Below are 23154 nucleotides of genomic sequence, written 5' to 3'. Positions count from 1 at the left end.
AGAGAGTCCAAGAGGGTCCCGGCACCTCCCCGGTCAAAGATGACGGCTCTTAGGGGGTAGGGCGGAGTCTGGGCTACGGCAGGCGTTGGGCGGTGCGGGCAAGTAGGAATCGTTAGGTTTGTTCAGGACACGTCGCCCTATGGCCAAGGCATCTCGATCGAGTGGCCTTCTGCCTCCGCTCGCTCCCGTGTCGCCGTCGTGGGCGCAAGCCGTGGGCGCTGGTGAGGAGCAGTGGGAGAGAAGGCGGGCGGGTGCCGTCGGCTGGGATGTTCGTGGCTGGCCTGCGCTGTCGGTTGCCGAGAGCATCCCTCGCTCGGACCCACGGCCTGGAGGAGCTCCAGGAAGGCAGCTGCGGTGGGAGGCGCCAGCGGATGCGGGAGAGCACCACGAGGCTAGCGCTGCGGATTGGAGGCAGGAGCTCGCCGCCGGCGGCCCGATCCCCGCTGCACTGCAGCGTCTCCGGGCCCTGTTGCTGCGGTTGCACCGTGAGCGGGAGCAGCTCCTCCAAGCCCGGTTCTGCGCCCGCCACCTACAGGCGGCTGTGCGCCTCCTAAATATACTGAGTCCCTCTGCGCAGTCCCCCTGCCCGGTCCCCTTGCCTCCGCTGTGCGGCGACCTGCTGCTGCAGCTTTCCCGAGGGACCGTCCTGAGAACCGGCCTTCGGGAGACTCCCGAGCCGCTACTCCTTACTCGCCCCATTGGACTAGCAGCCCAGCGCCTGCATGCTGTCATCGAGATGCAGCTCCGTGCTCTGGGCCGGGCGCCCGCCAGCCCCAACCTGTCATCCCAACTCGCCGACCTGCTACTGGTGCTTCCGGCCTATCATCAGCTGCAGGAAAAAGCCTTGAGCAGTGTCCCAGGAGCAGCCCTCCCTTTTTCCCCAGCCCGTGTGCTCTGCCTCCTGACGGGGGAGCGGGGTTGCCAGGTGGCAGGTCGCCTGGATCAGGCACTCAGGGGATCAGGCTTGGAGGATCAGCTCCGCAGGAAGTGTTGTGAGGAGCGGGAGCTGCTGCCAGGGCTCCTGGGCCTAATGGGGAGCGTGGCGGATTCAGCCAGCAGTAGACTGGAGCTTGAAGAGGCTGGAGCTCTGTGGAACCAGTATTGGACCCTGCTGTGGGCAGCCTGTGCTCAGAGGCTGGACCTAAGTCTAGGACCTTGGAGGGACCCCAGGGTAGCGGCACAACAGCTAAGTCAGGCACTGGATCAGGGTGAGTGATAGGCTTCGGTGGGCATTTGGGAAAGCTCCGTAGTCACCTTGCTTACCTGCCAGCCCGACTACAAAGCAGGCCGTTTAAAATGAACACCCCTCCCTCACCTCCCTCTACCCTCACTCTGGTTTAGGCTATAGCTTCTGAACCTTCAAGGCAAAGTTTTGCTTTCCATCCCAGTCTTCGGTCGGGGGCGGGGGGCGGGGGGATGCCTCCACTCTTCCCTATCACTGAGTGGGCATTGGTTGTGGAAAATTAAGGCCTTGTTTGCAGGCTCCAGGGTCATTTCTCCCATTAGCATCCCTGCCTCAGGAGTGTGAGAAGGAGCTGGCTTCTTTATGTCACAGCTTATTTCATCAGTCTCTTATCCGGAGCTGGGACCAAGGTGAGAAGGAAGGGGCACTGGGAGTGACACAAGCCTCAGGTTGCCCCTTCCTTATCAAACCATAGCCCTCTCATCCTCAGGCTTCTGCCAGGCCTTGGGAACTGCTAGTGACCAGAGCAGCTTTTCCTCATCCTCTCGTACCTCTGAACTTCTGCAACAGCTCTTCCCTCCTCTCTTGGATGCCCTTCGAGAACCCAAGTCAGGGTTGCTCCTCTGTCAGCTTCCAGGTGAGACAAGGGGCTAAAGTTGGGGGAACAGAATGGTTGAGCCTATCTGCTTTATTCCCTCACTGTTCTGAAGCCCGCCTCTTCCCAAAGGTACTCCATGACTGCTTGGAAACTTGTCCCACCCCTCCCCAGGTCCTGCACCCCTTGCCCTGGGGATCTGCACTCTGCAGACATCCTTACTCTGGTTTTGGGGCAGAACTCAGCACTATCTGGCAGCATGGGCCCCAGGTTCCTTCTTGCGCCTGATTCAGAAGGACTTACCTGTGAGTAGCTAGGGATGGGGAGGGAAGCAGCCTAGGCTGGGCTCAGACCTCACTCCGTATTTTTGCCAAAGCCTCTACTGCGTGAGGCAGAAGCTCTGTCTAGCCTAGCTTCAGAGGAAAGCTTGACCCTGGAGGTGGAGCAGCAGCTGGGCATGGAGATACGGAAGCTGACAACACAGATCCAGGTGAGGAGAGTGGGGACCTTAACAAAGGCCAACTTTGGAGTTGGTGGTGGTGAGGGGCTGTGTGGGGGGGGGGCGGGGGGAGAACATCTCAGTGACTTGGAATCTTCTCGGAGTCTCTGTTAAACTTACCTTTCTTGCTTTGGTCATTTTTTGTTATTATGGAAAATTTCAAATTTACAAAAGTAGAGAGAAGAGTATAAATGGACCCCTACCATGGAAGCTTTAACAATGATCAACTCATGGTCAATTTTGTTTCATCTATATATTCCACCCTACTCCCCCATGTCAAGTTCTCATTCTGTCATGTTAACAGCCACGGGTTTTCATTGCCTAGATCCATGATTTCATTAGAGGGTGCAAAGTGGTGATTTTCCGATTCAATCGTTCCTTATTCATTTATTATTTGGATTACTCCTATAAAGTGAAACTTGCCTTCATTAATTATTTGGCTTCTCTGAGGTATATTTTGCAGAAAAAAAGTAAGATAAAGGATTGAATGCTTTTATTTACTACTTTTTAATATAAAGTTTCCTTTTTTAAACATGTAATTTGTATTATTATTAAAGTAATACATATCCATAGTTTAAAAGTGAAATAGAATATTATTTTAGAAAGCTTCTGATGAAAAAATAGCACTTTATAATTGCCCCCCACTGCTACCATTGATTCCTGTTCCACAATGTTAACCTTCATTCACTCTTGGCTGTTTCTTTTAACACTTATTTTCTTCTGCTATTTTAATTTCTGCTATATTAATTTTTCATTTTGCACAGTATTCCTACTAGGAAAGATGTCTGTCTTGTTTTCTCTTCCTACCCACATTTCTCCTCTTTGCCCTGAATAAGAGCATAGCTGTAGAGTTCAGTCCTTGTCTTTCTCCTTTCTCTCTGCATTCTTGCTCACTCATGGTGCCTTGGTGCTGTGGACCACCCCACCCCCACCAGTTTAGCTCTAACCTACCATCTGCATCTGCCTGTTGAGCATTTCCATCTCAATTTACTGTTGCCTCCTCCAACTCAACATGCCCCAAAGCAGGCTCCTCATGAGCAGAGTGGACAGTGATGGTCCTTGGAGCTCTGAGGTGGGCATGTGGTGACAGAAGCTCCATACCAGGCCTCTGGCTCAAGTTGGTGGCTGGGCAGCCTCAGATGAGTGGCATAAGTTACTGGAGGTGGGCAATTCATAGTTCCTTGGGGGAATCATGAGGAGATGGCCTGACCAAAGCAGAAGCTCCCTTTGTGTATTGTGTGTGCACAGGCGTGTGGGCATGTGTGCGTGCATACACACATCTGGGGTGAGGGTAGGGGACTGTGGAGGAGTAAGCAAGTTGGCATCAAATTGTGGAGGGCACTGAAAACAAGTCCGTAGATTTTGGGCTTTATCTCATGAGTGATGGGGAGACATTGTAAGAGCTGGAAGGAGTCAGTGAAGACCATGATAGAGTTTGATTCAGCTACAGTGGTCAGGATGGGAGGTGAGAAGATGTAACATGAGAAGGGTCCAGCTCTTGGTAGTTGTGGTGAGAAGACAGCAAAAAGAACAGGGACAGTGTGCTCACCGTGTGAACCAAACACTGTGCAAAGCACTCTGATGCCTTGCTTCTCTGCCTGGTGATTGCACTGTTGGGCATCTGCAATGTTGGGTATTCTACCACATACAGCACTGGGATGAAAAAGAAGAATTCAATGTTGTAATTTTTCTCCCCAGCTGGTCTGAAATGTCCCAGAGAGAAAGACTGTCTCAGTGTGTGATCTTGTATTTCTGGAGTGTTGAATGAAGGATACAGTTGACAGAGGGGTAATTTCCTTGACATAAATAAGGAACAAGGGGGTGCTGATTTCCAGAAGAAGAGAGGAAGAGTTTGGATTTAGATAGGCTGTTGTCCGGATATGTACCAGAAGGCACATGGGCTCTACCCTAACCTCCATGTCTGGCCCCCCAGGTCCCTTCCTCTCTTCAGGCTTGTTGGCATCTAATCACCTTTTCTTCATAGACCTGCCACCATATATCCCCTTTCTTGGGGTTCTTCTCCAAAATGGACTGTAGAGACCCCTTCTTTTTTGCCATCCTCTTCCCCTCCCAAAACAAAACCTATCACACCAAAGAAACCAAACCAGTACATGGCCTTTTCTTGCTTTATAGGTTTCAATGCTCTGGAGTAATGCAAGTGGGTTGTCAGAATACTGAGTGTAAGGACATACCAAAAGTTCCTGAATCTCAGAAAGTTACAGTATTTACACTTTGTCTACATGCAGTTCCTTCCTTTCTTTCATACATGACAGCCAAAAGATTGTACAAGTCTTTCTTTCTTCAGCCTTTCCCCAGCATTTGCTTTTAAACACTGGTGGTGGTGAGGGTGTCTTTCTCTTTTTTCCCCATTAACGTTCCTATAAAAGAAAATTAACCTAGAGGATTTCCATCTTCCGAACCAAGCTGAGGAGAGCAGGGTAATCCTGATGCAATTGCCCATAATCTTTTCTGGGTCCAGACCTTTTGGAAAACCCAATAAAAGATATGGCACTTCTCCTCAGAAAATGCCTGAGCCTATACAATCATGCGTACAATTCTGTTCTGGGATTGTATGGGTGCCAGGTTAAATACCTCAGATTTAGAAAAGCACCAGAACTTGACAAGTCCATAACAGATAAGCCCCTTTTACCTTCTCCCTATCCCCACAGCTCCTGCCAGAACAGTCATTAAGTCTCTTTTTTCAAGAATGTCATAAACAAGCTACACAGGGCTTCGAACTTCACATGCCAAGGGGTCGGTACTGGCAGCATCGTCTCTGTCCTGGTAACTCATTCCAGCGTCCCCAGGGTTCCCAGGGGGTAAGAGTGTCCCAAACCCTCCAAACCCTGCCTTCATTCCTCTCTCTCTATCCCAGTCCTTACCTACTGTGCCCCACTTCCCCTGCCAGAAATCCTACTCTTTTCCCCCAAACACTCCATTAGGACCTCTATAGCCTTATATCCTGTCCTTTCTGTTCTGTGACTCCAGAACTTCCCAGTATTCCTAGTGAGTATGCCAGATTGGTGGTCCGCATTATACTGGAACCTGTGTTGCAAGGCTTGCAGGGTTTGCCACCCCAAGCCCAGGCTCCTGCCCTGGGCCAGGCACTGACAGCCACCCTGGGTGCCTGGCTTGACCACATCCTTGCCCATAGGATCCGGTTCAGGTAGGGAGAAAAGGAGGCAGGGGCATGGGGATGAATGGAACTGGAAAAGGGAAGGGGATAGGTGGGGTAGAACAGTTTGGAGAGACAAGAGGGTCAGGTGGCCACATTGTACCCCGGCCTTCAGCCTGCAGGGGGCACTGCAGCTCAGGCAAGACTTTGGAGTGGTCCTGGAGTTGCTGGAAGAAGAGCGGTGGGGCCTGTCCCCAGAACTTCGCCAGACTCTGCTTATGCTCAGCATCTTCCAGCGCCTGGATGGGGCCTTGCTCTGTCTATTGCAGCAGCCACTGCCCAAGACTCGAGTCCACAGAAGGCCTCCCTGTTGCTGTGAGTCATTCCCCTTCCTCAACTCCAAGCTCTCTTGGCCCCTTGCTCAGTATTTTATGTGCCCCATCCCTTATGCTCATCATTTAACTGGCTTCAGCCACCCCTACCCCTCAGCAGCCACCCGCCTCTACTCCTGCCTTACCAGGTGTTTGTAATGAGGTCCAGACCTTGGAATTACCCAGTAGCAGCCTCAACAGCTTGGAGAGCTTGGAGCCCCCTCTACGGCCTGGAGCACCCCCAGCGCAGACAGCTCAGCTGCTAAGCACATTGTGGGGAGGAGGACCTAGCCCCCAGGCTTACCTGGTGGGAAATCAGCAGGCCTGGCTTGCCCTGAGGCAGCATCAAAGATCCCGTTGGCATTCGCCTTTTCTTTCCTGCCTGGGGACCAGTCCTGAATCCTAAGGAGCCTGTTCAGGTGCCAGAAAGTCAGAGTTCTGCATCTCTGGCTGGAAAAGCCCAGACGTTTGGAACTGCAGGTTAAAGAAGCCTACAATTGGAAGCTTGGAAGAAAGTGTTCCTGAGAACCACCAACTACAGAGCCTTGGCTAACGAGCTAAGAATCCAAGATCACTCTAGTACCTGTAATCCAGAGTATACAGCAAAACCACAGCCTGGAACCTGGAGGTCAGCATCTCTGAAGGCTCAGGGCTAATTCTCCATCAGTGAAGATAGATCTCAGGGCTAGATGCTGGGAGGAGGTAAAAGGGAAAGATAGAAAGCAATAGAAAGTGGAGAGCCTAGGTGCCACTTCCTCTTAAGTCCTCAGAGCCAGGCTAAACACAAAGTTCTCTGAATTCATCAGGAACCACAGAGGTAGAACAGGTATTTCTACAGCTGAATCAATCCCAAGGGCTGTATTACCCTGTACATCCCTCCCCATTATTTTCAGCCATTTGAAGCATATTGGGCTGTAGGACCTTCACGTTTAAGCTTTGGTTACTCAGAGTTCAACATGTTTGTTCTTCAATTACCTGAATGATGTTTACTCCCTGGTAGATGCATAATCCCTGCAGTGATGGTGGTGCACTCTCCTTGGAAGGGACCAGGACTTAAGATTGGGTACAGCAGGGTACGGAAGGGGAAAAAGGCTGCAGAAAATCGATGTGTTATCAGAGCCAGGTGCAAATAGTTTTGGCACGGTTTATTTAGTTTCTTCATTGTGGTACAAGGTATCTATGAACGAAAGGTTGTATTTGATGACCGCTTACTTTGGGCCTCTCCATACCCTGTGCCGAAATCACCTCTCCTTTTTGGCCTGCCTTCTCCTCTGGGACTGCAGAGCCGAGGCACCTGCAACACTTGGTGCCTGCGGCAGTGCGGCCACTCACAGCCTTTTACACTGACGACACTTCCGCCCGCGCGAGTGCTTCCGGGGCGGAGGTTACCATGGCTGCGGCTTTGGCTCGGCTGGGGCTCCGGGCTGTCAAGCAGGTTCGGGTTCAGTTCTGCCCCTTTGAGAAGAACGTGGAGTCCACGAGGTACGAGAGGGAGGGAGTGGGGATGGGAACGGACGGGGCTTCCTCCCGGTATGGGTCCACCCCCCTCGCCCCATCACTCACACTGCTTTCCCACCGCAGGACCTTCCTCCAGGCGGTGAGTAGCGAGAAGGTCCGCTCCACCAACCTCAGCTGCTCGGTGATTGCGGACGTGAGGCACGACGGCTCCGAGCCCTGCGTGGACGTGCTCTTTGGTGGGCTCACGTGGGAGTCTGGCGGGAGTGGGCGGTGGTCAGCCTGCGCACCCTCAGCCTGGGTGCCTCTGTCCTTCCTGTACTTGATTCGTTCGTTTCTTCCCCAGGGGACGGGCATCGCCTGATTATGCGCGGCGCCCACCTCACTGCCCAGGAAATGCTCACTGCCTTCGCTTCCCACATCCAGGCAAGGAGCGCGGCGGGGAGCGGGGACAAGTCTGACGCTGGTGCCGAGCGCTAACTGCGCGGAAGAGACTAACAAGCCTGGGATTTGCTAGGACATTTATCCAAGAAAAGCTTGAATTAATCACTCAAATCATTATCTAGAGAGCACCCCCCCCCCCGCCCCGCACACACACTCCCGCCCTGCCCTCCCCCCCCCCCCCAGTGGCCACAAATTCAACCTTTGTTTTCTGGGACAAGACAGGATCCGGAGGCGTCTGGACAAACTTGAATTTATTTCACTTTTTTACTATCATTCACCGTTGAACCGTTTTGATTTTGGTTTCCCCCACTACTCTCAAGGTACCTCTTGAACTACCCTCTTGGGTTAAACCCTACATTTCTGTTTGGCTTTAATCTCAACTTTTTTGCTATAGTTGGATTACCTACTACCAGTTTTCTCCAAATCCTGCCAACACTCTGTCCAAATAGAATTGATAATCTTACATGCACATATACATACAAGCCTCACCCTCTGACTTGCCCATTGCTTTTAAAGGTACTTCATCTGCCCAGCCACCTGGGCTGGAAACCACAGCATTATCTCTGGTACTGTCTTCTCCTTTTTCCTACATATCCAGTCAGTAAATTCAGAATCTTCTGTCTTAAACAAAAGCTCCTGAAATGTTCTCTTCAGTCCTATTCTTCTTCTTATCGTTGCATTCTCCCACCAGTCTCCTTTTTTTCTAATCATTTCTGAGGCTGCTTAATTTTATCTTTCCAAAGCACATCACTGGCTATATGTCTCACTACTACTTGTTTCAAAGAATAATTTTAGGCATTGTGCTTAAAGTATTTTTCATACTGAGTTACCACCTATTAGTATTGATCATGAAATCAATTTAGGGGGTAAATCAGCCTTTTAAAAACAAAGTAAAATAAAAAGTATTAGAATGTATGACACATGGAATACAAAGTATTTTTTAAAGAAACTTAAGTTTTAAGCATGTAATTATGAATATGTATGTATATAGATGTATATATAAAGTATGTGCATACAAGTGTATTTGCAAGTACGTAGTTGCAATAGAGAATTATTTTTTTATGTAGGTTACGGGGAAAAAATGGTTGTGAGCCATCCACTGATTTAGAGAACTTCAAAATGCTCAACGAGGCAATCAAGGATCTCTAGATATTGGCTCCTGTATACTTTGCCAAATACATTTTCCATGACTCTCCTACCACATTACTGTACTGCTTCTTTGCTTAAAAGAGTGCTACCTTCAAAGGGCTGTTTTTTCTCTCCCCTTTAAAAAAAAGAAAACTACCAGGAAGCAGTAGAGTGTAGTTAAGAGCCAGAATACTTGGGGTTGAACTCCCAGCTCTGCCCTTAAGTAGTTATTAAACTTTGGACAAATTACTTATTCTCTCAGTGCCTGCCCTCTCATTTGTAAAATGGGGATAATAGTACCTACCTTATAAGATTATTGAGAGGATTGAATAAATTGATATCTGTTAAGCACCCAGAATATTACTGGGAATTAAATAAATGTTATGTAAGGGGCCTTATCCTACTTCAGGTACACCATGAGAAGGCAGAGTTCTTTGGAAAAGACAGTAATGTTGGGAAAAATAGAAGGCAGCAGGAAAAGAAGAAGATCAAATATGAAGTGGATTGACTCCATAAAAGAAGTCATAGGCATGAGTTGATCAGGGCTGTTGACATTGGGGACATTCACGAGTCACCAGGAGTCTGAGCCAACTCAATGGCAGGTCACACACAAGAGGTTTTATGTTATAGTTGAAAAGATACAATCTAGATTTGAGTTCCCCATCTCTGGTTAATTGGCTGTTATCTTCGGCTAGACTTAACCACTCATTTGTAAAATGGGGATGGTTCAAACATTGCTATAAACATGGATTGAGTACTGGCACTGTACTTCTAGATTGTGAATTTAAGGTTGGGACTGTTTTCTCTGTGTCCCCAGCACCTTGCATAGTGCCTAATACAGAGTATACAATAAATATTTGTTGAACTTACATGTATTTAGCATCTACATTGTGCTTATAATTGATTAGTACTAAGATACAAAGATGAATAATAAAACAGGTATGCAATAAATGCTACAACAGAGATGTGGACTAGGTGCAGTGGTAGCAAGGAAGATAAGACTGACTGTGTTTGGGCAGAAGGCTTGTCGAATTGTTGAATGAGCAAAAAGTTACCAGTGCAGGATGGGGTCAGAAATCGGATTATAGTGAAATAGGAAGTGGGCATGCAGCATAGCATAAAGTATTAGTTTTATATATGAGTTTGGATGGGAGGTGTGATAATAGCTAGAGTAGCATAAAGGTGTGGAGTAGAATTTTTCAAAAGATGATAGGGATTTGTACTTTATGAAAATACCTTCTGTGGAGGAGAGACTACTCCATGATGTTACTGCTGCCTGACCCACCGGGTAGATCCTAGCCAAAACAGAGATTGCTTCCCAAAAATCCCCTCAGAGACTTTCTCAGCATATAAGGCATTTTACTCCTATCTGGTTTAGGTCACACTCCTTAGTGCCTGTCATGTGGTGTGGAGGATATTCATGTCTTGCTGCTACCCAATATGTACCTCATTTCTAAGTTCCCTTAAAAAACTCTAGATGTAATGATGGAATTGTAAGCCTCTTTCTCCAGTCTCTTGGCCCTGGGGAATTTTACATAACACTGGGTATGCTGAGCTGTTGGTGAGAAATAAGTAACTGAATCTAAGCGCTCTGAACCACCACCAAATGTAATGTTGACTCTTCTAGGTCAACTTGAGATGCCGATGCAACCCCTTTCCTACAGCCTTTCCTGGCCTGGACATAAGTGACCCTTTCCTTAAGCTCCTTCGCTTCCTGGGTTGTAGAAAAGAAAAAATATGCATTCTCTAAGTGCCCACACCACCCTTATTGTCCTTTTTGGGGTTCATCTAGATAACGAATCTTATAAACTGATGGAGATATGACTTGTCTAAAGAGCAAAGACACTGCTGGAGCAGATTTAAGGCTTCCCCTTGGGCCCACTCCAGCACTCTCCACTAGGAAAGTGAGCCAAAACGATCCAGTTTGATTCAGATGCACCTGGGTTCCAAGTGCCCCACGTTCTGTCTCCGGCCAGGGCCAAGTGACTTCAACTTTCTAAGCCACAGTTTTCAGCCACCTGAGTGCGGCGTGGTGGAGAAGTTAAAAGTAAAAGCATCTCAGGTATACACACACACACACACACACACACACACACATGTATATATATACATATATATGTATATATATGTATATATACACACACACACTTGAAATATATTTAAAAGAGCCAGTGTGAGATTGGTTTGTTTTGCTTTGTTTTGTTTTCTACTAGCCTGTAAACTCCGTGAGGACACCAAATAAATGCTAACCCAGTGAACGCGGAGCCAACCCAATGATTAGCCCTGTGCCACACCTGCGATAGCGGTTCCGGGCTCGATGTCTTAACCTGACGTAGCGGGGCTGGACTTCCGGCAGGAGGCGGAAGCGGAGCAGAAGGCCGGGAAAGGCTGTTGCTGCTGAAAAATCTGTGGCTACCCGGCGCTGCGCCCGAGCCGGGGAGGCGAGGCAGACCCCGGGCACCTTTGCAGCCTCCCGGAGCTCCCACGACGCTGACCTCCGTGCCAGAATGGCTCGGGGCGAGCGGCGGCGCCGCGGAGTGCTTGCAGATGGAGCGCGGACCGCTGAGGGGGCGTCTCGAAGCGGCACCGCGCGACGGGACAGCCGAGTTGGCAAGACTCGTGGCACGGTCGCGGGAGCCGTTCTGGCCATCGTAGTCCTGCCTCTGGCCCTGAGTCTGTCGGGAAGCTGGCTGCTGGCGTGGCACCGCGCGCGGCAGGCGGTCACGCTGCACTCCGCGCCCCCCGCGCTGCCTCGCGACTCTTCGAGCCCCGCCGTGGCCCCGGACCTCTTCTGGGGCACTTACCGCCCTCACGTTTACTTCGGCATGAAGACCCGCAGCGCTCAGCCCCTCCTCACCGGTAACCGGGCCCCGGCGGGCAGGCTGGCGAACTCTTAATCTGGATGCCCCAGCTTCACGCCAGAGCAGGAGTGGGGAGGAGTGGATCAGGAGAGTTACGAAGAGGGATGACCCTGAAGTTCTCAGAGACCCAGAGGGACAGGATCCCTTCTCTCTCTCTTTGACTTACGTGGCCATTCTACCCCCAGGACTGATGTGGGCGCAGCAAGGGCCCGCCCCAGGGACTCCTAAGCTCAGGCACACGTGTGAGCAGGGGGACGGAGTGGGTCCCTATGGCTGGGAGTTCCACGACGGTCTCTCCTTCGGGCGGCAGCACATCCAGGATGGGGCTTTAAGGCTCACCACTGAATTCGTCAAGAGACCTGGGGGTCAGCACGGAGGAGACTGGAGCTGGAGAGTGATTGTAGAGCCTCAGGTCAGGGTCTCAGGACACCGTTACCCCAGCTCAGACTCCTTCCACCCTAACTTTGCCGCCAGGAATGCAGTATGAAGTGGGGAGGAGTGGGTAGTAAGTAACAGCTCTGAGTCTGCCTGCCTTAAACACTTACCTGTAAGATCATCTCAATTTACTATCTCTGGTTTCCTTTTCTGTAAAATGGAGATAAAAAAAATAGCACCTAATTCTAACAGGATTGTAAGAATTAAAGGAAATAATATGTAGTGTTCTTAGCATAATACATGGCATAGAAGTGCTGTTATTTCCCAGAGAACCATGTGCAAGGCTCTTTATATCATCCCGCTGTGTACTTATCTGCAGTGACCCTCAACACTGCCAAATGTATGTTTCTCATGTTGCTCCTACCTGGTGCTCCTTTCCCGCAATAAGTCTGATTCTCAAGGGAGAATGCCAATCTAATGTTGTGTTTTTCTGTCCTCTGTGGTCATCCAGGCCTCAGGTACCTCTGCCCTCCCTTTGGTGTCCTTGTTCTTCTATGTGGTGACAGATGGCAAGGAAGTCTTAGTGCCAGAGGTTGGAGCTAAGGGGCAGTTGAAGTTCATCAGTGGGCACACCAGTGAACTTGGTGACTTCCGTTTTACACTTCTGGCACCAACGAGCCCTGGGGATACTGCTCCCAAGTATTGCAGGTAACTGGGGGAAGAGAGTGTGGGGTGGTGGTCGGGGTGGCATGGATGCTGACTTAGCCTGATTTCTTTCTCCCCTACTCTGTCCTCTTTCCACCAGTTATTTTCCTTCTCACCAGGCTCCAGTCCCTTGCATTGCCAAAATCCTCCCATCCTGACTCGTGATCACCTCATATTTCTTTATAATCCCCTCTGCTTCCTCCTCAATAATACTTCCTATTTATCTTTTTCTCTTCAAGCTACAATGTCTTCTGGTCCTCCAACCCAGGACTTCCCTTGCTGACAGAGATGGTGAAGAGTCGCTTAAATAGCTGGTTTCAGCATCGGCCCCCAGGGGCCTCCTCTGAACGCTACCTTGGCTTGCCAGGATCTCTGAAGTGGGAGAATGGAGGCCCAAGTGGGCAAGGACAGGGACAAGGGCAATTCTTGATACAACAGGTGACACTGAAAGTCCCATTTTCAGTGGAGCTGGTATTTGAATCAGGCAGTGCCCGGGCAGAAAACCAAGCCCTGGGGCAGCTGGCAGGTAGCCTGCTGACCCAGGCTCTGGAGAGCCATACTGAAGCCTTTAGAGAGCGATTTGAGAAGACATTCCGGCTGCAGGAGAAGGGCCTGAGCACTGAGGAGCAGGCTTTGGGTCAGGTCGCCCTCAGTGGCCTCCTTGGTGGAATTGGCTACTTCTATGGACAAGGTCTGGTATTGCCAGATGTGAGTGTTGAGGGGTCTGAGCAGAAGGTGGCCCCAGCCCTTTTTCCACCTGTCCCTCTCTTCACAGCGGTGCCCTCCCGGTCATTCTTTCCACGAGGCTTCCTCTGGGACGAGGGCTTTCACCAGCTGGTGGTCCAGCGGTGGGATCCCCACCTTACCCGGGAAGCCCTAGGCCACTGGCTGGGTCTGCTCAATGCTGATGGCTGGATTGGGCGAGAGCAGGTTCTGGGGGATGAGGCTCGAGCCCGGGTACCCCCAGAATTCCTGGTGCAACGGACAGTCCACGCCAACCCTCCAACTCTACTTTTACCTGTAGCCTACATGCTAGAAGGCGGTGACCCTGCCGACTTAGCCTTCCTCCGCAGGGCCTTCCCCCGCCTGCATGCATGGTTCTCTTGGCTCCATCAGAGCCAGGCAGGGCCAGTGCCATTATCCTACCGCTGGCGGGGCCGGGATCCAGCTTTGCCAACCCTATTGAACCCCAAGACACTGCCTTCAGGGCTGGATGACTATCCCCGGGCTTCACACCCTTCAGCCAGTGAGCGGCACCTGGACCTGCGGTGTTGGGTGGCACTGGGTGCCCGTGTGCTGGTGCGGCTAGCAGAGCAGCTAGTAGAGGCTGAGACAGCTGCAGAGCTGGGCCCACTGGCTGCCTCATTGGAGACAGAGGAAATCCTGGATGAGCTACACTGGGCCCCAGAGCTAGGAGTCTTTGCAGACTTTGGAAACCACACAAAAGCTGTGCATCTAAAGCCTCGGTCCCCCCAGGGGCTAGTGCGGGTAGTGGGCCGGCCCCACCCTCGCTTACAGTATGTGGATGCACTGGGCTATGTCAGTCTTTTTCCCTTGCTGTTGCGGCTGCTGGACCCCCATTCATCCCGCCTTGGGCCTCTGCTGGATGTTCTAGCTGACAGTCGTCACCTCTGGAGCCCTTTTGGTTTACGCTCCCTTGCAGCCTCTAGCTCCTTTTATGGCCAGCGCAATTCAGAACATGATCCTCCCTACTGGCGAGGTGCTGTGTGGCTCAATATCAACTACCTGGCCTTAGGGGCTCTACACCACTATGGGCATCTGGAGGGTCCCCACCAGGCCCAGGCAGCCAAGCTCCACAAGAAGCTACGTGCCAATGTGGTGGGCAATGTGTTGCGGCAGTACCAGGCCACAGGGTTCCTGTGGGAGCACTACAGTGACCGGGATGGGAAGGGCATGGGCTGTCGCCCTTTCCAGGGTTGGACCAGCCTTGTCCTACTGGCCATGGCTGAAGACTACTAAAGAGGGAAGGTAGAAGGGAAGCCAGGCCCCTTGTGCCACTGGACTAGAGGGATAAGGTCTCTAGTTTCTTCCCTGTCCTAAGATACCAGTTTCAGACTCTCCTCAGCTTATCTCAGGTTTCTCCTGTCATCCCATACAGCTCTGGGGTGCATGTGAATTTGGAGTCTATTTTTCTAAATAAATTGAAAAACCATGCCATACTCTTGCTCTTGCCAGCTTTGCCTCATCAAGAGGTCTTAATCCAGGCCTTAGGGCTGCCTGCTGTCTTTCAGAGAAAGTACCAAAAGTGGCCATTACCTGTCCCCTCCAAACCCAGTGTCAGATTAAGTGCAGTATAGTGAGTTGAGCACTAGTCCACCCAAGTCCACAAGCATCTGGTTCACTTTAATGAGATTAAAGGCTCCTGTGTATGTTGTGGGGGTTAGAGCTAGCACAGTCCCCCAAACACTGCTCCTCTCCTCAGGACTCCAGCCCTTTTAGGCAGATTCTAGGAGGGCAGGGAAGAGGCAGAGAACTCGAGGAGGTGGGACCAGGGCTATTTCTGGTAGGCAAGTAACCCCCTCCAAGACTGCTTATGGGATGTCCCCTTCACTAGAAGTCAGCCCCACAGGAGAAACCTGGAGCATGGGATCTAGGGGCAGCACACAAGGGGAGTGGTCCCCCAGATGTGGCTGGGTGACACTAACCCTAGCCTCCTTGAGTGGCTCACCATCGCTAGAGTCAGGATAAGGGCAGAGCTCGATACCCGAGTCACCGGTCAGGCGGCGATAGCGACAGGAGAGGGGTGTGGGGACAGGGCTCACCCCCGCCCCAGGCCCACCCTCCTGATGTGGGGGGGCACTCTGGTGGGAGGAAACACCTTCCACATTTGTTCCCTCGTAGTGGGCAGAGCAGCTAGAAGCAGAAGAGCAGCAGGTACATTCCCTGGAAGCAGTCAAGGAGCAGCCCGAGGCCACAGTGTAAGGAGGCGGCGGTGTGCCCGGGTGGTGAACCACATCCTCATAGGCTGGAGGTTTGAAGGCGCTGAGGAGGCCTGCAGGAAAGAATGGTATGATTGGTTGACGGCAACCAGGGGTGAACTGGTAGTCACTTTCCTGTTAGGCAAAGTGTGCTTTGAAATGTCTAGAAAGAGAATGGGGATGATTCAGGGTCCTGGTTTGGGAGGAGCCACTGGTAGCCCGGAGTCTCAAGTCACTCACGAAGGTCAAGCAGTGAACCAGTAGGGACAGGGCCAGCCCCGTGGCACGCCCCATGGTAGGCCAATAAGTTGATCTCTCGCTGCCGCTGCTGTTGCTGCAGCCGGAGTTTAGCTCGTCGATGGCGGAAGGCACAACAGCAGCTAAAAAGGATGAGGACAGTCCAGAGCAGCCAGAACCCTGCAGGCGGGAAGGAGGGAGAGTCTTAGACACCTCATGCAGAGAAGGGTCCTTGAAGGCTGGAATTCTGAGGTCCAAGGGAGGGTGGGCAGAAGGACCTGAGAATAGCCCCGTTGGAGACTCACACCAGAGTTCATAGTAGTAGGTACAGCAGCCAGTCTCCCCGCAACAGTGACCACTCTCACAGAGGTAGGGCTGGTTGTTCACTCCTGGGCACAGCTCTCGAAGCTGGGAGCAAGGAGGCACTTAGATCCAAGGGCAATTCTAGCCCAATGCACTGTCTACCCCACCCCCACCCCCTGCATGCACATACAGAATCCCACCCTGTGAATCAAATTTAGTTAAGAGATCCATGGAGAGGGAGAATGGTGGGGCTGAGAGGAGTGTTCAAAAATCTGAAGGGTAGTCAACATGGAAGAGGATTCAGAATAGCAAGAATCAGTCTAGAAAACAAAATGAAAGTATGGACATACAGAGCTGCAAATTTCAGCTTTGCATATAGGCTGGCCCCCAGGGTGTTTTCTGTTAATAGAGTGTTTTGGTAGAAGCCAGAAGACTGACTGAGTTATCTCAAAGCCTTGGACAATGGGCAAGGAGTTTAAAGTAATTTCTAAAGCTAAAATGCTTTCATCATCTCCCACGGCCTGCCACTCCCCATCCCCAAGGTGATCTTTCCACCCTTGGGTCTCAGACTTCCTAGAGTAGAGAAGGGGCAGGGTGAGACCCAGAGCAATGCTCCCAACCAGATGGGATTGCTGTGGATGATAAAGGATGGCATCCAGGGTGCGACTCTGGGTTCCAGCTCCTCTCCAAATTGCTCCCTCAAGAGAAGACGCTGCTGGATTCTGTTGCGACAACAGGCACACAGAAAAACATCACAAATAACTGTTGTAAGACAGGGAGCCTCCCTGGGGCTTCACTAGGCCTCTGGTCACTGGAGAGCCACTACAAGCTCCCACTGCAGCCATGAGATGAGTCTACGAGGCTGCAGGAAAAGTCAACTGCATGCATCTACGTTACAAAGTTTAGACAAAGAGTGGAAGGGGCATATTTAGGAACTTCACAGTACCTTTAATTCCGTGAGTTCCTTCCCCATCCCCACCAATCCAAAAGAAAGGGGCAGTAAAGGGGAAAGGGAAATAAATGGCAGTCATGACAGGCTTTGGGAACTGTTGGGATACCTGCTGTTGCGGCACCCGAAGTGCCTCCCAGGCCTCTTCGCTGCTGTTCCCGCTGCTGGCCTGAGCCATGCCTCCACCTACAGCCCCCAGAAGACCACAGCCTCCTCTACCGCCAGCCGCCCCGCCCCTGCCACCTCTGCCGCCACCGCCATAGTCCCTGCCCGGCCCATCTTCAGTGCGGCTACCATCACTCCGCGGTCGGAGCTCCCATCCTGGGAGAGCTCTGCCAACTAGGACCCAGGTTGCTCTATCCTACCAATCAGCATCGCTCTCCGGCACGTGGGCCAATAGGAGCGGATCGGAGGCTTCTCCCGGTGACCAATACACCGCAGCGCCTACGCCACTCTCCCAGACAACAAGAGCTTTCACAGACAAAGAGTGGGGTAAGGCTCGAACCACGGCCCTGACAGACAGCGCCAGTAGCCAATACGGACAGCAGAACAGGCTTCGACTTGTCAACCAATGAACGGCCGTCCAGAAGAGCAATTTTCCCCACTGATTGGTTCAAGCCCTGCTTTCGGGAAGACGCCAAAAGCCTAAGCACGCCAGGTAATTCCGCTGGAAATCCTGCTGGAAGAGGCAGCAGGGCCCCGTGAGTTGGAGTCTGGGAGCTAGCGGCCAGTCTTCCTACGGCCTGGCGTCAACGCAAGCTCCGATTGGAGCAAGATGTGTGTACGGGGAATTGGCCTCCCATACCCCATTCTCCCAATTCTGTACAAGTCGGGACACCGGATAAAATTTAATAGGGTGGGTAAGACACTGAATCCAGGCAGAAGAGAGGGCAGAGTCTGGGTTAAGGACTTTAAGTAGCTAAAAGGGGGGATGCAGGTCCCTCAGGCCCCCCCAGCCTCATCTGCAGGTTGATGCGGTAGCACTGAAGGCTGCAGAGTGCCTGGCCAGTGCGGGAGCAGGCGTACCGGCGCGGGTGCGGGCAGCCGGGGACAGAGCATCGTGCCGGAGGGCCAGACAGAGATGGTCGCTGAGACACTGGCACGGGGGTGGGGACGCCCGGTGGGAAGGAAAGGGTGGAACCCTGTGCTCCACTGCTGTAGCGCACCATGGGGGCCGGGGCCGCTGTCCGCCCTCCCCTCCGCTCGCCCCGAGCAGACCCTCGGCCTCCCCGCGCGCTGGGCGCCGCAGTCTTGGTGAGGCGCTCAATAGTCTGGTTCTTGTGCTCCTCAGCCCGCCGCGCAGCCTGCAGCCGCCTCTTACGGGCCCGCTCCTCGCGCTTTAGCAGCATCTCCTCGGTGAGGGCGGGGGCAGGGCAGTCTCCAGCCACAGGCAGTGGCAGCATCGGGGAAGGCTGACTCTGCGCCTTCTGGAGCAGAGCTCGCTGGGGAGAGACAGATGGAGTCAGAAAACGGTCAGGAGAGGTCCGCAGGAACTGAGAAGGGGTAAAGGTAAGGGTATGAGGGTTCCTAGAAATCAGGATTTCAAGGAGCACAGGCCTTGGGAAAAGGGGTGGAATGTGCACCCTTCTCCAGGATCCCTTAATGCTGCCTCCTCCCAGGTCTCCAACTTACAGCTTTAGATCCTTGACTCTCAAGGGAAAGAGTATTAGTCATGTTACCTGCCTGTCCTGTATACGAAAACTGCACATCTCTGGGAGTTTTGGCTGTTGTTTTAAACCACTTTATCTCAATGGATAGCATCAATTGGATAACTACTTAAGCCAGGTTTAGCCTTGATTCCTCTTCTTTGCATTCAACAAATGTCTACTTCCAAAATACATCCATCTGATTTTCTCCAACAACTTCACCTTTGTTCAAGCCACCACCATCTCTCACGTGACTACTTCAACAGCTTCCTACATGCTGTCCTGGTTTCATTCCTTAACCCCACTAAGAAACGAAAGCAATCTATGGAAATGTAAGTCAAATATATCACTTCTCTGCACACAATTCCTCCATGTCTTAGTCACACTTATCCTCCTTGACCACTACTAGACACGTTCCACTCTCAGGGCTTTTGTGCCTACTGATCTCTCTGCCTGAAAAGCTCTTCTGGTATTGGAAATGTTCTCTCTTCATAGAGGTCATCCCTCCCTATCTAATGTTATCTCTTTTCCACCACTTTGTTTCATCGCTCTGTTTTTGTTATAAACTTAACAACTTTTCAAAATTATTTACTTATTTACCCCCCAATACACACATGAATACCAGCTCCATGAGAACGGAAACCTTGTTTGTCTTTCCTCCCCCCCGATTCCCCACTGCCGAGCAAAGTTCTTAGGACATGGAAGGTTCTCTCTATATATTTGGTAACTGAATAAAGAATGAAGCAACTTACCTGTCGAGCAGTGAGCAGCCGTTCATTGATTTCCTTCTTGAGATCTCCATTGTCATCCAGCTCCCCCTTCTCCAGGGCATCCAGCCACCTCTGTTCCTCCTCTTCCTCCTGACCCCCTAATCCCCCTGATAGGTCACGAAGTGGGGAGGGGGACAAATTACTGTCTTCATCTGGAAAGTTGGAGAGATAAAATAATTGTTCAGATGGAGTACCCTAATTTGACCAGGTTAATCCTGGGATACTCAAAATTCTCACCCCATCGCGAACCGAACCTCTCCCCTTAACCACGTATAAGAAACCCAGTTCCCCACCTCCATATCCTTCTCACCCAGCCAGGCACGGTACTGCTCAAGGGGAACTCCTTCCATAGGCTCCTCTTCATTATCCACAACCATAAGGGGAGAGGGTGAGCGAGGCCCCTCAGGGATCACAGTGAAGGTAGGAACACTGCAGAGAAGCAACACCACACTGTAAGCTGAGCAAGTGTCTCCCTTCTGCTCAGTGGCTACATCCAGCTTTCTCTACACCCTCTAGTGTTCTTGCTGCTTTAACCTGGACCCTTAAGTCAGTGTCCATTCTCAGTCTCCTGGAAAGCCCGGCCAGCTTCCCCTTCTATCTTTGCCTGCTCCTAAAGTTCCCCAGGTAAAATCTTGGCTCTCTTGGCCTCACCTCTTGGTGCCCAGGACCTGCCCACCCAGCTTGATTTTGAGTTTGAGCTGGGGCTTGGGAGGAGATGGCTGTGTCGGCCCAGCCTCCTCTTCCTGGTGGTGTTTCTTCTTGTGTTTCTTCTTGTGCTTCTTGTGCTTTTTTTTGTGCACTCCGTGGCCATGAGCACTTCCAAGACTCAACTCCAGCGCTTCCCCTGCGGAAGAAGAGACTCTCAACGGTGTTCGGTAGGAGCGGAGCAGAGAGCAGAGAGAATCCTGAAGAACCCAATACCCCTTAAGAGGTCCTACTCTTCCCGCGGTACTCGCGGTTACCACAACAACAGCCCTGCCTTTCTCCTCCCACCTGTGGCGAAGTACCTTGGAAGCTCCGAAGAGGAAGACAGGGACTCTTTTTCTGTGAACGCCTAAGATGCTTTATGGACCTGCACTTACCTGGCTCAGGGGCCTCCATAGCCCCAGAGGTGCTCCCGCGCCGCCACAGCTTACTCATGGGGTCCTGCTAGGAAAGGAGGCTGGCAATGGTCGGGACACAGGCAGACATGCCTTTTCCGCCCCGCGGAGGAACTAACACCAGCAAAATAATCGGTTACTTCCGGTGCGTAGCAACCATGCTTGTGCGGGGCGTGCTTTGCGGCTAAAAGTCCTCCCAGAGAAACAACACTACTCGCAACAAAAGTTCCGGACCGTTTGAGCCTGGTACAACTCAAAGAGGCAGGACTTTCCCCTGGTTTCTTCTCTCCACACCGGATTCTAGAGCTCAGGGCGGGCGATTCAATTATTATTACACTCAAGCGTGGTGAGCTTATGCTCCGGACCAAATTCGGGACTGGGCTATGAGGATACAAAGATGAATATGAACACTTTACTCTGTTTTAGAGGAGCTCACAGTTCGGTGGAAGAGTACATAAGGAATTGTATTGCTGGCAAAATGGCAGAAGTGCTTAACAGTACTAAGTGCCCTAGGAGCAGGGCAAATGGTGTTTAAGCCTAAATTCTCATTAGTAGAGAAATGGGTAAGTGAATTATGGTGCATCTATCCAATCTGGACCATCATGTTGCTAACAAAAGTTAAGAATGATCAGTAATTGATAAAACTGGCATGGAATTTAGATCAGAGTGGGTAATAGCACTGAAAACAATCTAGGTGTACTTCTAATGAAACGACAAAATAATATGGTATATGGATTTGGTACATCCATATAATGGGAAGCTCTGCTGCTATTAAAAGAAATGAGGCCCCAGGAGATTACTCAAGAAACTGGTAATGGCAATTCTGATGGGTGACTGGGGAACAAGGATGAAGGGAGACTTGTTTTTCATAAAATACCCTTTTGTGCCTATTGAACTTTGTATAAAATGTGTTTTACATAATTTAAAAAAAAAGAACAAGGTAGATCTACGTGCTGATATATGAAACAAGAAAAGCAAGTTTTAACATGATGCGATCCCATTTTAAAAGGCATAACATGCTACCATATGCATAGAAGAAAAATTAAGGAATGTATACTATACCATTATTGGTGGTTATCTTTAGAAATTGGAGAACTTTCACTATTTAGATCCATAATGATTTTTTTCTTGCAGCCCGTATTTATCACATTTATAATTAGAGTAAAGCACCATCTATATACATATATTTAAATATGTATGATATGTGTATCTGAACAGGGTAGCAGCAGTGAACAAAAAAAGAACAGATTAAAGAGATTTCATTGGTTAAAGGAATCAATGAGAAATTTTATGTGAGAATTCAGTCAGTTTAAGTAGAGTGTAGTATAGTGATTTAATGTACTATAGAGATTCAAATTAAGAGAATGGATTTTGGAATCAGACAAGACTATGATCAAATCCCAGTCCTACCATATAGACAAAAAAGGGGCCACATACTAAACCTGACAAGCTCAAGAGAGGCCTGCATGGCAGGCCCTACAAACTCAGAGACCAAAAACAACCACATAGAATGGCAGATAGTCATGTCTTAGGCCTATAGCTTCCTTGACAAAGATCAATTTTTACCTTAAGTGAGCATGTCTATTGTCTTTTTGTTTCTAAGATAACATACCTTTGAAATGTCACGGCAATCCCTTTTTTGGGACCCCTCCGGGCACAACCCACTGCACCAAAGCGTTAGACCACAGAAACCCTCATTGTTATCTTGTTCCCCACATACCATCTCTATGTGCTGTAAATGTTGTTAACTATCCTGTACCCACCAAATGTAAAAGGAGTGTGTGTCTTTTTATCCAATCCCAGAGATTTCCCCTCTTTGCTTTCTTTCACCTGCTTAGTCTACCAATGGTTTTCACATAACTTCCTTACATCTCCTCCTTTGATTCTAATGTATAAAATAAGCTGCCAATTCTCCAAAATTTTCCAGAGCATTTTCTCAATTCGTTGAAATTTTGCCTCTTGGCAATTGTCGTCAGTTTGGCTCAAATAAAGTCATAAAAATTCTCCACATATTTGGACATTTCTTACATTGACAACCATCTATTAGCATGTAATCTTGGGCACAAAGTTATTTAAGCTCTCTGAACCTCAGATTTTAATTTTGTGAGATGGAATGAAGTAGGACCTACCTCACAGGGCTCTTTCAAGGAGTAAAGCAAATCTAGAATGCAAAGTACCTAGGGTAGTATCTGGCATATAGTAGATATTCAATAAGCAAACAACATAATAAATGACTTCTACATTTTTAGCCCAAGTATTTTGAGGGAATAAGGTGTTTTAAATAAAGAGAACATAGGGAGAGAAGCAAATAAAATGAGAATCATTTCTTTCTGCCGAAGGTACACTTGAAATACCTGTGGGAATGCCCAGATGAAGATGGGGTACTGAGAGAAGCAGCCAATGCAGAAAGTGCGAGTGGGGGTGTCATCAGCATAATAATAGAGGTCCATGAAGGGAAGAGAACAGATGAAACAGTCCA

At 50.2% G+C, this 23154-nt stretch overlaps 5 protein-coding genes across 9 annotated transcripts; 3 read left to right on the top strand and 2 right to left on the bottom strand.

Annotated features, from left to right (window-relative positions):
• The first annotated feature begins 34 nt into the window (after nucleotides 1–34).
• Nucleotides 35–6198, top strand: CCDC142 (coiled-coil domain containing 142). Of its 3 annotated transcripts, XM_016130646.2 has the most exons (9): nucleotides 35–1208; nucleotides 1507–1593; nucleotides 1674–1820; nucleotides 1953–2083; nucleotides 2155–2268; nucleotides 4947–5061; nucleotides 5266–5443; nucleotides 5568–5767; nucleotides 5913–6198. In XM_016130646.2, exons 1-9 carry the CDS (start codon nucleotides 140–142, stop codon nucleotides 6167–6169), a joined length of 2298 nt encoding a protein of 765 aa, XP_015986132.2. In that variant the 5' UTR covers nucleotides 35–139; the 3' UTR covers nucleotides 6170–6198. The 3 variants fall into 3 exon arrangements, with proteins under 3 accessions (XP_015986132.2, XP_015986133.2, XP_015986135.2); XM_016130647.2 differs by lacking the exon at nucleotides 1507–1593; XM_016130649.2 differs by lacking the exon at nucleotides 5266–5443 and having other exon boundaries at nucleotides 5913–6073.
• Nucleotides 6199–7031: 833 nt separating this feature from the next.
• MRPL53 (mitochondrial ribosomal protein L53) lies at nucleotides 7032–7831 on the top strand. The gene is made up of 3 exons (XM_016130664.2): nucleotides 7032–7245; nucleotides 7345–7457; nucleotides 7565–7831. The coding sequence occupies exons 1-3, from the start codon at nucleotides 7154–7156 to the stop codon at nucleotides 7696–7698; spliced, it is 339 nt and encodes a 112-aa protein (XP_015986150.1). The 5' UTR covers nucleotides 7032–7153; the 3' UTR covers nucleotides 7699–7831.
• Nucleotides 7832–11021: 3190 nt separating this feature from the next.
• Nucleotides 11022–14926, top strand: MOGS (mannosyl-oligosaccharide glucosidase). The gene is made up of 4 exons (XM_016130701.2): nucleotides 11022–11649; nucleotides 11837–12063; nucleotides 12538–12734; nucleotides 12971–14926. The coding sequence occupies exons 1-4, from the start codon at nucleotides 11298–11300 to the stop codon at nucleotides 14709–14711; spliced, it is 2517 nt and encodes an 838-aa protein (XP_015986187.2). The 5' UTR covers nucleotides 11022–11297; the 3' UTR covers nucleotides 14712–14926.
• Nucleotides 14927–15074: 148 nt separating this feature from the next.
• On the bottom strand, nucleotides 15075–17871 carry WBP1 (WW domain binding protein 1). 3 transcript variants are annotated; one of them, XM_016130703.2, is made up of 5 exons: nucleotides 17269–17871; nucleotides 16831–16932; nucleotides 16213–16315; nucleotides 15911–16087; nucleotides 15075–15744 (listed from the first exon to the last, which is right to left on the bottom strand). In XM_016130703.2, exons 1-5 carry the CDS (start codon nucleotides 17335–17337, stop codon nucleotides 15284–15286), a joined length of 912 nt encoding a protein of 303 aa, XP_015986189.2. In that variant the 5' UTR covers nucleotides 17338–17871; the 3' UTR covers nucleotides 15075–15283. The 3 variants fall into 3 exon arrangements, with proteins under 3 accessions (XP_015986189.2, XP_015986192.2, XP_015986193.2); XM_016130706.2 differs by lacking the exon at nucleotides 16831–16932; XM_016130707.2 differs by lacking the exon at nucleotides 16831–16932 and having other exon boundaries at nucleotides 17454–17871.
• A 123-nt stretch (nucleotides 17872–17994) lies between these two features.
• INO80B (INO80 complex subunit B) lies at nucleotides 17995–20810 on the bottom strand. Its single transcript, XM_016130702.2, has 5 exons — nucleotides 20658–20810; nucleotides 20227–20419; nucleotides 19886–20004; nucleotides 19558–19727; nucleotides 17995–18601 (listed from the first exon to the last, which is right to left on the bottom strand). The coding sequence occupies exons 1-5, from the start codon at nucleotides 20713–20715 to the stop codon at nucleotides 18071–18073; spliced, it is 1071 nt and encodes a 356-aa protein (XP_015986188.1). The 5' UTR covers nucleotides 20716–20810; the 3' UTR covers nucleotides 17995–18070.
• Nucleotides 20811–23154: the final 2344 nt, after the last annotated feature.

Source organism: Rousettus aegyptiacus, unplaced genomic scaffold (assembly GCF_014176215.1).
Source record: "Rousettus aegyptiacus isolate mRouAeg1 unplaced genomic scaffold, mRouAeg1.p scaffold_m13_p_7, whole genome shotgun sequence".
NCBI classification, from domain to species: Eukaryota; Metazoa; Chordata; class Mammalia; order Chiroptera; family Pteropodidae; genus Rousettus; species Rousettus aegyptiacus.
The sequence above is the reverse complement of the archived record's forward strand: the minus strand, read 5'-3'. Positions and strand labels throughout refer to the sequence as shown.

Coding starts and splice junctions, on each gene's coding strand:
- CCDC142 (XM_016130646.2), top strand. CDS start 140: ATGGCCAAGGCATCTCGATCGAGTGGCCTTCTGCCTCCGCTCGCTCCC. Junction 1,594..1,673: donor TATCCGGAGCTGGGACCAAG/GTGAGAAGGAAG, acceptor TCTCATCCTCAG/GCTTCTGCCAGGCCTTGGGA. Junction 2,269..4,946: donor AGCTGACAACACAGATCCAG/GTGAGGAGAGTG, acceptor CTATCCCCACAG/CTCCTGCCAGAACAGTCATT.
- MRPL53 (XM_016130664.2), top strand. CDS start 7,154: ATGGCTGCGGCTTTGGCTCGGCTGGGGCTCCGGGCTGTCAAGCAGGTT. Junction 7,246..7,344: donor AAGAACGTGGAGTCCACGAG/GTACGAGAGGGA, acceptor TTCCCACCGCAG/GACCTTCCTCCAGGCGGTGA. Junction 7,458..7,564: donor CTGCGTGGACGTGCTCTTTG/GTGGGCTCACGT, acceptor TTTCTTCCCCAG/GGGACGGGCATCGCCTGATT.
- WBP1 (XM_016130703.2), bottom strand. CDS start 17,337: ATGGCTCAGGCCAGCAGCGGGAACAGCAGCGAAGAGGCCTGGGAGGCA. Junction 16,316..16,830: donor ATCCACAGCAATCCCATCTG/GTTGGGAGCATT, acceptor CCTTGCTCCCAG/CTTCGAGAGCTGTGCCCAGG. Junction 16,088..16,212: donor CTACTACTATGAACTCTGGT/GTGAGTCTCCAA, acceptor TCCCGCCTGCAG/GGTTCTGGCTGCTCTGGACT.
- INO80B (XM_016130702.2), bottom strand. CDS start 20,715: ATGAGTAAGCTGTGGCGGCGCGGGAGCACCTCTGGGGCTATGGAGGCC. Junction 19,728..19,885: donor GCAGTACCGTGCCTGGCTGG/GTGAGAAGGATA, acceptor CCAACTTTCCAG/ATGAAGACAGTAATTTGTCC. Junction 18,602..19,557: donor GGCTGCTCACTGCTCGACAG/GTAAGTTGCTTC, acceptor GTCTCTCCCCAG/CGAGCTCTGCTCCAGAAGGC.
- MOGS (XM_016130701.2), top strand. CDS start 11,298: ATGGCTCGGGGCGAGCGGCGGCGCCGCGGAGTGCTTGCAGATGGAGCG. Junction 12,064..12,537: donor GAGTGATTGTAGAGCCTCAG/GTCAGGGTCTCA, acceptor GTGGTCATCCAG/GCCTCAGGTACCTCTGCCCT. Junction 12,735..12,970: donor ACTGCTCCCAAGTATTGCAG/GTAACTGGGGGA, acceptor TTTCTCTTCAAG/CTACAATGTCTTCTGGTCCT.